Source organism: Sus scrofa, chromosome 4 (genome assembly GCF_000003025.6).
Source record: "Sus scrofa isolate TJ Tabasco breed Duroc chromosome 4, Sscrofa11.1, whole genome shotgun sequence".
NCBI lineage: Eukaryota > Metazoa > Chordata > Mammalia > Artiodactyla > Suidae > Sus > Sus scrofa.
Window position 1 is genome coordinate 97,034,262 of NC_010446.5, and position 15,487 is coordinate 97,049,748.

The following is a 15,487-nucleotide window of genomic DNA, read 5'->3' on the forward strand; positions in this document are numbered from 1 at the left end:
TGACTACTAAGTAAAGTTTTTCACACTGTTATTTCCTATGCCTTCCAAGTCCTCAGTGAAATAAAAATCAAGGACAACTTCTGCCTTGTTTTATAAGTCCTAAAGTATTCATTGTAATGCTTTTAAACAATAAATGCTTGTTTAGATTTGCTGACATGCTTAAGAAATCCTTTGTTAACCAATGAAATAAACTCAACATTCCTTAAATATTATTCTTTAAAGAGCAAAATGAGAGCTAATCAAAAAGAAATTTTAATAATATAGAAAATTTATGAAAGCTATTTGATCCAATTGAAACTTTTAAAATAAAATGTAAAAGGTACAAAGTCATTCTCTCCAATCAAAACAAAACAAAAGCAAGTAAACTGAGAGGATGTTTCCTGACTGTCTCAGCCATCTGGCAAACTGGCTTTAAGGAAATAATTTTTTGACACACAGATCATTTAGCAAATTAACTTTTAGAGCATTGATTTTTAGCAAATTGTTACAAACAAATTTTCCTGCTTCTCACCAGTACCTTTTCTAAAACCTGCTATTAACTATGGTCAGATCGACAAAAGGCTGTCTTATTCACAGCACATTAGGTTCTGTGAGAGTAAATCCGGCTGTGAGGAGTTCCTGCTGTGGCTCAGTGGTTAACGAATCTGACTAGGAACAATGGGGTTGCAGGTTTGATCCCTGGCCTTGCTCAGTGGGTTAAGGATCCCATGTTGCTGTGGCTGTGGCACAGGCCAGCGGCTACAGCTCTGATGAGACCCCTAGCCTGGGAATCTCCATATGCCACACTGGCCCTAGAAAAGACAAAAAAAAAAAAAAAAAAAAATCCTGCTGTGAATAAGTTCAAAGCCAAAATGTTGGCACTTTTAGTAATTCAGTCGAACTCTGTATCGATCTTCACTATTTAGAAAATGAATAGAGTTTTTCGTGGCCATCTCCCTTGTTTAAAGTTGGACTATAAAGTGAAGGATGTACATTTGAAAATGTGAAAATTCACTACAATAATTTATATGACCTATAAAATTTTTAAAAATATAAGGAAAATACTTTTTAATTTCTTTCTAGATTGACCAATACCTTCAAAAGATGTCTAGTCTTCTGGAAAACATCATTGCCATCATTGAACTATTCCACAAGTACTCAAAAACTGATAAGGAGACTGACACATTGAGCAAAAAAGAACTGAAGGAACTTCTGGAAGTGGAGTTTCGGCCCGTCCTGAAGGTAAAAGATATCTTCCAAAATTAAAGAGTATATCATTTTGTCTGTATAAAAAATTGGTCAAAATACTGCTATGAAATCTTTCTGAGTGTTTTTTTTTTTTTTTTTTTTTTTGTCTTTTTGCTATTTCTTTGGGCCGCTCCCGCGGCATATGGAGGTTCCCAGGCTAGGGGTCGAATCGGAGCTGTAGCCACTGGCCTACGCCAGAGCCACAGCAACGCGGGATCCGAGCCGCGTCTGCTACACCACAGCTCACGGCAACGCCGGATCGTTAACCCACTGAGAAAGGGCAGGGACCGAACCCGCAACCTCATGGTTCCTAGTCGGATTCGTTAACCACTGCGCCACGACGGGAACTCCAGTGTTTACTTTTTAAAGAGGATAAATAATCTTATTTCAAAACAGATATAACCTGTTTGCCTTCTTTATACCTATACTATACACAACCACATGACAGACCCTGCTTCTAAAAACAGTGTATATGTGTGTGTATATATATATATATATATATATATGAAATTAAAAATAAGTAATTAATCATAACATTCCCCATAATTTTAAGACGGTAAAGAGGGTATGCATAAAAGATGATTCAGTTGTGCAATATATAAAATATTGACGTTTTAAAAAAAGAGTAAAAAGAAGAACTTTCCCATCAAATTCTTTCCGCCATAATATTAATGCATAAGTTTAAGTTCCTTAAGTACACTACTCAAGACTTCCCTGCTAAGTCAGGATGAGATAAATAATAAGAAAAAACGGGGTTCTACTTCTCTAGACCTAGAACTCACATTTGCTAAATTAACTCGTATTATTTAAATGACCTCTTGAGTCAAACTGATGTAAACTGACACTGTTTTCAAACTACACAGAATCCGGATGACCCAGATACAGCTGATGTCTTCATGCACATACTTGATGTAGACCACAACAAGAAGATAGATTTTACAGAGTTTTTTCTGATGGTATTCAAGTTGGCTCAAGCATATTATGCTTACACACGAAGACAGAATTTCCAGAAATCAGGGAGAAAGCAGAAGTATAGACACTATAATGGAGATGAAGAAGGTGATACAGAAGAAGAGGATAGAGAGGAAAAAAATAGAAAGTCCAGACATTCAAGAAGGAAGGAAGAAAAGGAACAGGAAGGATCAAAGAGTGAAAAACTAAAAGAGAAAAGCAAACACAACGTTAATTCTGAGAGTCAAGAAACAAATACTGGATCTGATGTGAGACAAAGACATGAAAATAAGAAAGCACACCATAAGTTGAGGGAGGAAAAAAGGAGGAGGTCAAGCTCTCCTGAAATAAAAAAAGAAGAGAAGAATTCAAGTAGGAGCAGGAGCAGGGAATACGAAGGAAAAGAATATGAACACTGTTATGAAAAAAAAATCAGAGGACAAGCAAAAACGATGGAATCAGAATACGAAAAAGCTTATCAAGTAACTGACGAAAACGTAAATGTGGGCAGAGATTCTGATTCGAAAATAAGGCGACAGCAGAGAGACACAGCCAGTGAAACAAAGAGAGGTGAAGGATGGTACGAAAAAAAGGGGAAACATGGGCCCACCGCCCAGGCAACGGCAGGGTCCAGAGTGAGGGGCCAACATGGGTCTCGCCACGGCCAGTCCGGGGACAGCGCTAGGCACGCCGAGGCCCGCCCGTCCCGGGCCGAAGCCCACCGGCCGGCGGGCTCTAGCCACGCAGAGTCAGGATCCGGCACCCCCCAGCGCCAGGGCCGCGGCCACGAGCAGGCCAGAGACAGCTCAAGGCACTCCCGGGCTGCACAGGGACACAGCTCCACCGAGTCCGGCAGCGGGAGACACAGGGAACCCAGCCTCGGCCAGGCCAGCGACAGCGAGGGCCTCTCCGACCACTCAGGGAGACACGCGCCCACCGCCCAGGCAACCGCAGGGTCCGGCGTGAGGGGCCAACATGGGTCTCTCCACGGCCAGTCCGGGGACAGCGCTAGGCACGCCGAGGCCCGCCCGTCCCGGGCCGAAGCCCACCGGCCGGCGGGCTCTAGCCACGCAGAGTCAGGATCCGGCACCCCCCAGCGCCAGGGCCGCGGGCACGAGCAGGCCAGAGACAGCTCAAGGCACTCCCGGGCTGCACAGGGACACAGCTCCACCGAGTCCGGCAGCGGGAGACACAGGGAACCCAGCCTCGGCCAGGCCAGCGACAGCGAGGGCCTCTCCGACCACTCAGGGAGACACGCGCCCACCGCCCAGGCAACCGCAGGGTCCGGTGCGAGGGGCCCACATGGGTCTCTCCACGGCCAGTCCGGGGACAGCGCTAGGCACGCCGAGGCCCGCCCGTCCCGGGCCGAAGCCCACCGGCCGGCGGGCTCTAGCCACGCAGAGTCAGGATCCGGCACCCCCCAGCGCCAGGGCCGCGGCCACGAGCAGGCCAGAGACAGCTCAAGGCACTCCCGGGCTGCACAGGGACACAGCTCCACCGAGTCCGGCAGCGGGAGACACAGGGAACCCAGCCTCGGCCAGGCCAGCGACAGCGAGGGCCTCTCCGACCACTCAGGGAGACACGCGCCCACCGCCCAGGCAACCGCAGGGTCCGGCGTGAGGGGCCAACATGGGTCTCGCCACGGCCAGTCCGGGGACAGCGCTAGGCACGCCGAGGCCCGCCCGTCCCGGGCCGAAGCCCACCGGCCGGCGGGCTCTAGCCACGCAGAGTCAGGATCCGGCACCCCCCAGCGCCAGGGCCGCGGCCACGAGCAGGCCAGAGACAGCTCAAGGCACTCCCGGGCTGCACAGGGACACAGCTCCACCGAGTCCGGCAGCGGGAGACACAGGGAACCCAGCCTCGGCCAGGCCAGCGACAGCGAGGGCCTCTCCGACCACTCAGGGAGACACGCGCCCACCGCCCAGGCAACCGCAGGGTCCGGCGCGAGGGGCCCACATGGGTCTCTCCACGGCCAGTCCGGGGACAGCGCTAGGCACGCCGAGGCCCGCCCGTCCCGGGCCGAAGCCCACCGGCCGGCGGGCTCTAGCCACGCAGAGTCAGGATCCGGCACCCCCCAGCGCCAGGGCCGCGGCCACGAGCAGGCCAGAGACAGCTCAAGGCACTCCCGGGCTGCACAGGGACACAGCTCCACCGAGTCCGGCAGCGGGAGACACAGGGAACCCAGCCTCGGCCAGGCCAGCGACAGCGAGGGCCTCTCCGACCACTCAGGAAGACACGCGCCCACCGCCCAGGCAACCGCAGGGTCCGGCGTGAGGGGCCAACATGGGTCTCGCCACGGCCAGTCCGGGGACAGCGCTAGGCACGCCGAGGCCCGCCCGTCCCGGGCCGAAGCCCACCGGCCGGCGGGCTCTAGCCACGCAGAGTCAGGATCCGGCACCCCCCAGCGCCAGGGCCGCGGCCACGAGCAGGCCAGAGACAGCTCAAGGCACTCCCGGGCTGCACAGGGACACAGCTCCACCGAGTCCGGCAGCGGGAGACACAGGGAACCCAGCCTCGGCCAGGCCAGCGACAGCGAGGGCCTCTCCGACCACTCAGGGAGACACGCGCCCACCGCCCAGGCAACCGCAGGGTCCGGCGTGAGGGGCCAACATGGGTCTCGCCACGGCCAGTCCGGGGACAGCGCTAGGCACGCCGAGGCCCGCCCGTCCCGGGCCGAAGCCCACCGGCCGGCGGGCTCTAGCCACGCAGAGTCAGGATCCGGCACCCCCCAGCGCCAGGGCCGCGGCCACGAGCAGGCCAGAGACAGCTCAAGGCACTCCCGGGCTGCACAGGGACACAGCTCCACCGAGTCCGGCAGCGGGAGACACAGGGAACCCAGCCTCGGCCAGGCCAGCGACAGCGAGGGCCTCTCCGACCACTCAGGGAGACACGCGCCCACCGCCCAGGCAACCGCAGGGTCCGGCGTGAGGGGCCAACATGGGTCTCGCCACGGCCAGTCCGGGGACAGCGCTAGGCACGCCGAGGCCCGCCCGTCCCGGGCCGAAGCCCACCGGCCGGCGGGCTCTAGCCACGCAGAGTCAGGATCCGGCACCCCCCAGCGCCAGGGCCGCGGCCACGAGCAGGCCAGAGACAGCTCAAGGCACTCCCGGGCTGCACAGGGACACAGCTCCACCGAGTCCGGCAGCGGGAGACACAGGGAACCCAGCCTCGGCCAGGCCAGCGACAGCGAGGGCCTCTCCGACCACTCAGGGAGACACGCGCCCACCGCCCAGGCAACCGCAGGGTCCGGTGCGAGGGGCCCACATGGGTCTCGCCACGGCCAGACCGGGGACAGCGCTAGGCACGCCGAGGCCCGCCCGTCCCGGGCCGAAGCCCACCGGCCGGCGGGCTCTAGCCACGCAGAGTCAGGATCCGGCACCCCCCAGCGCCAGGGCCGCGGCCACGAGCAGGCCAGAGACAGCTCAAGGCACTCCCGGGCTGCACAGGGACACATCTCCACCGAGTCCGGCAGCGGGAGACACAGGGAACCCAGCCTCGGCCAGGCCAGCGACAGCGAGGGCCTCTCCGACCACTCAGGGAGACACGCGCCCACCGCCCAGGCAACCGCAGGGTCCGGCGTGAGGGGCCCACATGGGTCTCGCCACGGCCAGTCCGGGGACAGCGCTAGGCACGCCGAGGCACGCCCGTCCCGGGCCGAAGCCCACCGGCCGGCGGGCTCTAGCCACGCAGAGTCAGGATCCGGCACCCCCAGCGCCAGGGCCGCGGCCACGAGCAGGCCAGAGACAGCTCAAGGCACTCCCGGGCTGCACAGGGACACAGCTCCACCGAGTCCGGCAGCGGGAGACACAGGGAACCCAGCCTCGGCCAGGCCAGCGACAGCGAGGGCCTCTCCGACCACTCAGGGAGACACGCGCCCACCGCCCAGGCAACCGCAGGGTCCGGTGCGAGGGGCCCACATGGGTCTCTCCACGGCCAGTCCGGGGACAGCGCTAGGCACGCCGAGGCCCGCCCGTCCCGGGCCGAAGCCCACCGGCCGGCGGGCTCTAGCCACGCAGAGTCAGGATCCGGCACCCCCCAGCGCCAGGGCCGCGGCCACGAGCAGGCCAGAGACAGCTCAAGGCACTCCCGGGCTGCACAGGGACACAGCTCCACCGAGTCCGGCAGCGGGAGACACAGGGAACCCAGCCTTGGCCAGGCCAGCGACAGCGAGGGCCTCTCCGACCACTCAGGGAGACACGCGCCCACCGCCCAGGCAACCGCAGGGTCCGGCGTGAGGGGCCAACATGGGTCTCGCCACGGCCAGTCCGGGGACAGCGCTAGGCACGCCGAGGCCCGCCCGTCCCGGGCCGAAGCCCACCGGCCGGCGGGCTCTAGCCACGCAGAGTCAGGATCCGGCACCCCCCAGCGCCAGGGCCGCGGCCACGAGCAGGCCAGAGACAGCTCAAGGCACTCCCGGGCTGCACAGGGACACAGCTCCACCGAGTCCGGCAGCGGGAGACACAGGGAACCCAGCCTCGGCCAGGCCAGCGACAGCGAGGGCCTCTCCGACCACTCAGGGAGACACGCGCCCACCGCCCAGGCAACCGCAGGGTCCGGCGCGAGGGGCCCACATGGGTCTCTCCACGGCCAGTCCGGGGACAGCGCTAGGCACGCCGAGGCCCGCCCGTCCCAGGCCGAAGCCCACCGGCCGGCGGGCTCTAGCCACGCAGAGTCAGGATCCGGCACCCCCCAGCGCCAGGGCCGCGGCCACGAGCAGGCCAGAGACAGCTCAAGGCACTCCCGGGCTGCACAGGGACACAGCTCCACCGAGTCCGGCAGCGGGAGACACAGGGAACCCAGCCTCGGCCAGGCCAGCGACAGCGAGGGCCTCTCCGACCACTCAGGGAGACACGCGCCCACCGCCCAGGCAACCGCAGGGTCCGGCGTGAGGGGCCAACATGGGTCTCGCCACGGCCAGTCCGGGGACAGCGCTAGGCACGCCGAGGCCCGCCCGTCCCGGGCCGAAGCCCACCGGCCGGCGGGCTCTAGCCACGCAGAGTCAGGATCCGGCACCCCCCAGCGCCAGGGCCGCGGCCACGAGCAGGCCAGAGACAGCTCAAGGCACTCCCGGGCTGCACAGGGACACAGCTCCACCGAGTCCGGCAGCGGGAGACACAGGGAACCCAGCCTCGGCCAGGCCAGCGACAGCGAGGGCCTCTCCGACCACTCAGGGAGACACGCGCCCACCGCCCAGGCAACCGCAGGGTCCGGCGTGAGGGCCAACATGGGTCTCGCCACGGCCAGTCCGGGGACAGCGCTAGGCACGCCGAGGCCCGCCCGTCCCAGGCCGAAGCCCACCGGCCGGCGGGCTCTAGCCACGCAGAGTCAGGATCCGGCACCCCCCAGCGCCAGGGCCGCGGCCACGAGCAGGCCAGAGACAGCTCAAGGCACTCCCGGGCTGCACAGGGACACAGCTCCACCGAGTCCGGCAGCGGGAGACACAGGGAACCCAGCCTCGGCCAGGCCAGCGACAGCGAGGGCCTCTCCGACCACTCAGGGAGACACGCGCCCACCGCCCAGGCAACCGCAGGGTCCGGTGCGAGGGGCCCACATGGGTCTCTCCACGGCCAGTCCGGGGACAGCGCTAGGCACGCCGAGGCCCGCCCGTCCCGGGCCGAAGCCCACCGGCCGGCGGGCTCTAGCCACGCAGAGTCAGGATCCGGCACCCCCCAGCGCCAGGGCCGTGGCCACGAGCAGGCCAGAGACAGCTCAAGGCACTCCCGGGCTGCACAGGGACACAGCTCCACCGAGTCCGGCAGCGGGAGACACAGGGAACCCAGCCTCGGCCAGGCCAGCGACAGCGAGGGCCTCTCCGACCACTCAGGGAGACACGCGCCCACCGCCCAGGCAACCGCAGGGTCCGGCGCGAGGGGCCAACATGGGTCTCTCCACGGCCAGTCCGGGGACAGCGCTAGGCACGCCGAGGCCCGCCCGTCCCGGGCCGAAGCCCACCGGCCGGCGGGCTCTAGCCACGCAGAGTCAGGATCCGGCACCCGCCAGCGCCAGGGCCGCGGCCACGAGCAGGCCAGAGACAGCTCAAGGCACTCCCGGGCTGCACAGGGACACAGCTCCACCGAGTCCGGCAGCGGGAGACACAGGGAACCCAGCCTCGGCCAGGCCAGCGACAGCGAGGGCCTCTCCGACCACTCAGGGAGACACGCGCCCACCGCCCAGGCAACCGCAGGGTCCGGTGCGAGGGGCCCACATGGGTCTCGCCACGGCCAGTCCGGGGACAGCGCTAGGCACGCCGAGGCCCGCCCGTCCCGGGCCGAAGCCCACCGGCCGGCGGGCTCTAGCCACGCAGAGTCAGGATCCGGCACCCCCCAGCGCCAGGGCCGCGGCCACGAGCAGGCCAGAGACAGCTCAAGGCACTCCCGGGCTGCACAGGGACACAGCTCCACCGAGTCCGGCAGCGGGAGACACAGGGAACCCAGCCTCGGCCAGGCCAGCGACAGCGAGGGCCTCTCCGACCACTCAGGGAGACACGCGCCCACCGCCCAGGCAACCGCAGGGTCCGGTGCGAGGGGCCCACATGGGTCTCTCCACGGCCAGTCCGGGGACAGCGCTAGGCACGCCGAGGCCCGCCCGTCCCGGGCCGAAGCCCACCGGCCGGCGGGCTCTAGCCACGCAGAGTCAGGATCCGGCACCCCCCAGCGCCAGGGCCGCGGCCACGAGCAGGCCAGAGACAGCTCAAGGCACTCCCGGGCTGCACAGGGACACAGTTCCACCGAGTCCGGCAGCGGGAGACACAGGGAACCCAGCCTCGGCCAGGCCAGCGACAGCGAGGGCCTCTCCGACCACTCAGGGAGACACGCGCCCACCGCCCAGGCAACCGCAGGGTCCGGCGTGAGGGGCCAACATGGGTCTCTCCACGGCCAGTCCGGGGACAGCGCTAGGCACGCCGAGACCCGCCCGTCCCGGGCCGAAGCCCACCGGCCGGCGGGCTCTAGCCACGCAGAGTCAGGATCCGGCACCCCCCAGCGCCAGGGCCGCGGCCACGAGCAGGCCAGAGACAGCTCAAGGCACTCCCGGGCTGCACAGGGACACAGCTCCACTGAGTCCGGCAGCGGGAGACACAGGGAACCCAGCCTCGGCCAGGCCAGCGACAGCGAGGGCCTCTCCGACCACTCAGGGAGACACGCGCCCACCGCCCAGGCAACCGCAGGGTCCGGCGTGAGGGGCCAACATGGGTCTCTCCACGGCCAGTCCGGGGACAGCGCTAGGCACGCCGAGGCCCGCCCGTCCCGGGCCGAAGCCCACCGGCCGGCGGGCTCTAGCCACGCAGAGTCAGGATCCGGCACCCCCCAGCGCCAGGGCCGCGGCCACGAGCAGGCCAGAGACAGCTCAAGGCACTCCCGGGCTGCACAGGGACACATCTCCACTGAGTCCGGCAGCGGGAGACACAGGGAACCCAGCCTCGGCCAGGCCAGCGACAGCGAGGGCCTCTCCGACCACTCAGGGAGACACGCGCCCACCGCCCAGGCAACCGCAGGGTCCGGCGCGAGGGGCCCACATGGGTCTCTCCACGGCCAGTCCGGGGACAGCGCTAGGCACGCCGAGGCCCGCCCGTCCCGGGCCGAAGCCCACCGGCCGGCGGGCTCTAGCCACGCAGAGTCAGGATCCGGCACCCCCCAGCGCCAGGGCCGCGGCCACGAGCAGGCCAGAGACAGCTCAAGGCACTCCCGGGCTGCACAGGGACACAGCTCCACCGAGTCCGGCAGCGGGAGACACAGGGAACCCAGCCTCGGCCACGTCAGGGACAGCCATGGTGTTTTTCTAGGTGCAAGGAAACAATTGGTTCCCATCCCTGAACGTTCTTATTCACTGTTTGATAACCACAATCATGGATTAACTCAAGGTTTGAGACATGGCAGCTATGGAAGTGCAGATTATGACTATGGACAGTCTGGGTATGGTCACTTTTAGAATGGAAATGTCAGTAATGATTCCATGTATGTGGGATTTAGGGGCTATGTTCCATTGAGGTAAAGCTCTTTTGGATCTAATATAATAGTTTGTAACTTTCAACCTGGCAAATATGACCATTCTATAGATATTTCAAAACTTCCGAACTTGGACTATTACAAACATACAATTACCATTGGTGAAAAAGTGTATTTAAAAAAATTTTTGACCAAATGAATAATTCTGTGCCCAAAGCATAGCTTTTAGACAAGTATATATTCAGTATTTTTTCACGGTGGTCATGTTTTCTCCTAATTTTCAAAGAAAAATTTCACTCATGCTTACATTGGTGATAGTTTGTTTTTATTCTATAGTAGGCTTTGAACTCTACAGATGCAAACTGGTTAATGGACAAAATCAATATCATGGCAGGCTAAATTTAGAAAACCATGCGTATTTCCAGTGATTGACGTTCATATCAGGATTTTTCTGTTGAGAAAATAGATTGTAGAACCTCTCTAGATTTGTATGTTAATATTTGTCAAAACTATCAAAGCAACAAGTAGTATAAAATCGTAGTTCTGTAGACCGAAGCTGCTGTATTAACATCAGTGCTCAGTACACCTGCTTCTATTATCCTTCTATTGAAACTCTATTATTCCGTATTCATTAATCAGTTTGGGCAAACAGAATCCCAAAAAGTAAACTGTATGAAAATTGAAAATAAACAATTGATCATATATCACAGTCTGTCTCCTCCATGTTTATTTTTCAAAAGCCCTTTAAGACTTACCTCCCCTTGGTAAGAATGACACCTTTTTCCTCTATAACTGAAAAGAATATGAGTAAATGACAAATGAATACTATGCAAAAGAAAAAAAGGGTGTCCAAACCTGAAAGAACATAATCATATCCTTTATTTTTCTTTAACATAGTCATTGTTCCACATAGACTCCCCATCAGGATGAAACGATAGATAGGATTGATATCTAGTATCTATCTCAATCATAGATAGCATCAAAATTATTACCAAAACATCAACCCAACTGGCTCTTAACCAAGTCAAAGATCAGAATATAGAATACTGACCACAGGTCCTTCTTCCAAAGAGATGCTCTCCAATGAAAAGTAATGAGAGCAAAGAAATGGTTCTGAAATTTCTTGACAAAGAAAAAGCCATTTTGGAGTTCCCGTCATGGCTCAGTGGTTAATGAATCCGACTAGGAACCATGAGGTTGCAGGTTTGATGCCTGGCCTTGCTCAGTGGGTTAAGGATCCAGCACTGTTGTGAGCCGTGGTATAGGTTGCAGACGCGGCTCGGATCCCGCGTTGCTGTGGTTCTAGCGTAGGCTGGCAGCTACAGCTCTGATTCGACCCCTAGCCTGGGAACCTCCATATGCCGCAGGAGCGGCCCAAGAAAAGGCAAATAGACAAAAAAAAAGAAGAAAGAAAAAGCCATTAAAAAAAAAAAAACCCTCCTGTCACATTTTGTGATTTAGGCAGGAGATCTAATAAATCTAGTAAATATGTGAATAGGTTTCTACCATTAGAAGGAACATCCCTCCGTGTGGATTGTGCCCGTTTTCCTTCGCCATAATATCAGACTATAGGGGATATTAGAGAATATCTAGTCCAATGTTCACATTTTGCAGATGAGTCAGTCACAGAAATAATCTATACCAAATAGCAATTATATCTCAAGTCCCCTAACTCTGACGTTCTTTTGGCTCAACAATAAGGAACCCAACTAGTATCCATGAGGATGCAGGTTCAATCCCTGGCCCCGCTCAGTGGGTGAAGGATCTGGAATTGCCATAAGCCGTGGTATAGGTCACAGATGCGGCTTGGATCCCATGTTGCCATGGCTGTGGTATAGGCCCGGAGCTGCAGCTCTGATTCAGTTCCTAGCCTGGCAACGTTCATATGCTGCAGGAGTGATTCCCCCCAACAAAAAAGTCCCCTAACTCTTAAGTTTATAAAAGTACTTAAAAACCTGCCTTGACTTTTACTTAAATCAAGCTAAACTGAAATTATCTCTCCAAGTTTAAATAACTTGTAATGTGGACAGAGACTGAATAAAAAGCAACAAGCAAGCTCATTTTTCTAATCAACCTCAAACAATATTATGTCTATATTTGCATTTCATAAGCCACATGAAGGGAACACTACCCTCTATAAATATCATGCTTCCCTGCTTAAATGCTTTCCTCAATACCCCTAAAAGCTTCAAAATCCAGACAGTACAAACGCACAATCAGCACCCAGTAAATGTTTGCCATTATGGACGGAGCGGACAGAGAGTGAGAACCAGGCACAGAAATTTGAGAAAACCCACCATTAACAAATTCTTCCCAAGTCACATGACAAGTAAGCTGTGGAAACAGGATCTGAAACCTGATTCTGCCTTCCAACTATATACTCTTTTTAATGAAAAGGAGACAGTGTTATTAAAGTTTCAACAGTTCAAACTTCAGGTAAAATGAAAAATGAAATGGAGTTCCTGCTATGGCTGTAGCTCAGATTGCTACTGAGGCATGGGTTCAATCCCTGGTCTGCTGCCATGAGTTAAAGGATCTGGCACTGCCACGGCAGCATAGTTCACAGCTGTGGCTCAGATCCAATCCCTGGCCTGGGAACCTGCATATGCTGTGGGCACAATCATAAAAAAATAAATTTCCTTTTAAAAAAATGAAGACTGAAATATATTCACTGATTTGGTAACTTGACATTCAGGAGTTGTAAATAGCTATTTCGGTGGAGAGGTGATGATGTAAAAACTTTGTTGGAAAGCTGAGGAGTGAAGGGTTTTTAAGGAATTGGAAAAAATAAAGGAAGTTCATAGTAAATATCTAATCTCATTTCTCCTATAAGAAAACTAAAAATTAATTTCCAACCAAACCCCTTAGATTTTTCCCATTCTAAGTGTCCTGGGATATAGCGATTTTAGGGTTGAGGGTTGAGAAAAGTCTATAGGAGATAATTTTTGAGAATTAAGTAGGGATCATATCATGTAGTATCTTGGAAGCCACAGTAAAGAAATTAGATTGCTTTTTTAATCTGCAGTAAAAAAAAAAAAAAGCCTGCATAAATATTTTTTTATCATTTTATCCATTTTTAAGTACACAGGTAGTATTAAATATATTCACATCATGGTGCAATCAATCTCTAGAACTTTCTCAACTTGCAAAACTGAAATTCTGTACCCATTAAATAACAACTCCCTATTTCCCCCCTCTCACCCCTAGTAACCACTGTTCTACCGTTTTGTTTATCCATTCATCTGCTGGATGGACATTTAGGTTTCCTCCACCCTTTGGCTATTTTGAAAAATGTTGTTATGAACATGATTGTGTAAATTTATCTTCCAGACCCTGTTTTCGGGTCTATTGGATTGAAAGAGGATTTCTGGATCACATAGTAATTTCACATATAATTTCTTGAGGAACTAGCATACTTTTTTCCCATAGGAGCTGTAGCATTTTATATTTCCACCAACAGTGCACAAGGGTTTCAATTTCTCCAGGTCCTCACCAACACTTGTTATTTTTTGTTCTTTTGGTAGTGACTATCCTAATGAGTATGAATTGGTATCTCATTATAGTTCAGATTTGCATTTCTATACTAATCTGTGATTTTATAAATCTGATCTTTCATATATCATCTTTGGGTAAATGTCTACTCGGGTCATTTGCCTATTTTTAATCAGGTGTTTTTGTTATTGTTGTTGATAGGTTTTAAGACTTCTTCACATATTTTGGACACCAGCCCCTTATGAGATATGTTACTTGCAAATATATTCTCCTATAACATAAATGCCTTTTAATTTTGTTGTATCTTTTGATATACAGATGTTTTCAAGTTTGCAGTCCCATTTGCCTATTTTTGATTTTGGTGCCTGTGCAGGAGGCTGGATTTTATTCTAATTTGATAGAAAGTCTGTTAAGGGAGTTTCCATCGTAGAGCAATGGAAACAAATCCGACTAGGAACCATGAGGTTGTGGGTTCGATCTCTGGCCTCACTCAGTGGGTTAAGGATCTGGCATTGCCGTGAGCTGTGGTGTAGGTCACAGACGCGGCTCGGATCTGCCCTTGCTGTGGCTGTGGCGGAGGCCGGCAGTCATAGCTCCGATTAGACACCAGCCTGGGAACCTCCATATGTCACTGGTACGGCCCTAAAAAGCAAAAAAAGAAGAAGTCAATTCAATAAATTATAGTAACTGGGAAGATGGCAGAGGTAACAGAGTAAGAAGTGGTTATAATTGGTATGTATTCTAAAGATAGAAATAACAGAAATTTCTGATGGATTGGTTTTGGAGTATATGAGAGAGTATAGATTCAAGGGTGACTCTCGGATCTTTGGAAGTGTAAGGACATGGCTAAGCAGTTCTTACTTGGGGTCTCTCATGCAGTTATAAGTAATAATTAGATGTCATCTGGGGTTTCAATCATCTACAAGGCTCAACTAGATCAAACATCCACTTGACTGGAAGCTGGTGCTGGCTGTCACTGACTGGAGCACTTCTATGTGGCCTCTCCAGCCTGGCAATCCCAAAGTAGCCAGCTATTTTACATGACACCTAGCCTTCCCCCAGAGAAAGCATGCCAAGAAAACCAAGGGGAATCTGCATGGTCTTTTCTGAGCCAGTCTCAGAAATGACATAGAATCACATCTTCTATATTCTATTGGTTGTAAGCAAGTCACAAAAGTTGACTCAAATTCAAACAGAATCTTTCAAAGAGAGAAATGCCAAACATGTAAGTGAACCCCTCAATTAGAGAGCATAGATATGAGAGACAGAAAAGAGGCCAGCTTCCTAGAGGTAAAGGAATATGTAGAGACATGTATACAATCGGATAATCTGTATAGGCTCAAACAGAAAATCTAAGGAGCTCAAGGATAGAAGTCAAGTTTGAATACCATCAACTTGAAGTCAAGATTCATCCAAGGCAACACACTGAAAGGGAGAAAACATCTGCAAGTCATGAGGTTAATATCCAAAATATATGAAGAACTCATACAACTCAACAGCAAACAAACAAAAACCCCACAAAAAAAAGCAATTCATAAAAAAGCAGGCAGATCTAAATAGAAATTTCTCCAAAGACATATACATGGCCAACAGGTACATGAACAGGCCTTCAGCATAACTAATTATCAGGAAAATGCAAGTCAAACCACAGTAAGATATCACCTCATACCTATTAAAATGGCTATTATCAAAAAGACAAGAGATAACAAGTTTGATGAGAATGAGGAGAAAAGAGAACCCTTCTGCACCATTGGTGGGAAAGTAAATTGGTGTAGCCACTATGGAAAACAGAATGGAGATTCCAAAAAAAAAAAAAAAAATTAGGTCCACATCGACAGCATATGGAAGTTCCCAGGCCAGAGGTCAAATTGGAG

The 15,487-nt window shown here is 54.3% G+C and overlaps 1 protein-coding gene across 1 annotated transcript in view; it reads left to right on the forward strand.

Moving 5' to 3' along the window:
• LOC100513083 (filaggrin) overlaps nt 821–15,487 on the forward strand; it is a 49,589-nt gene continuing 34,922 nt past the window's right edge. The window contains exons 1-4 of the mRNA XM_021090821.1: nt 821–1,221; nt 2,091–5,816; nt 5,891–7,390; nt 7,465–10,103. Coding sequence (XP_020946480.1) covers nt 1,084–1,221; nt 2,091–5,816; nt 5,891–7,390; nt 7,465–10,103 — 8,003 coding nt within the window. The 5' untranslated portion in view covers nt 821–1,083. The remainder of the gene's footprint in view (nt 1,222–2,090; nt 5,817–5,890; nt 7,391–7,464; nt 10,104–15,487) is intronic.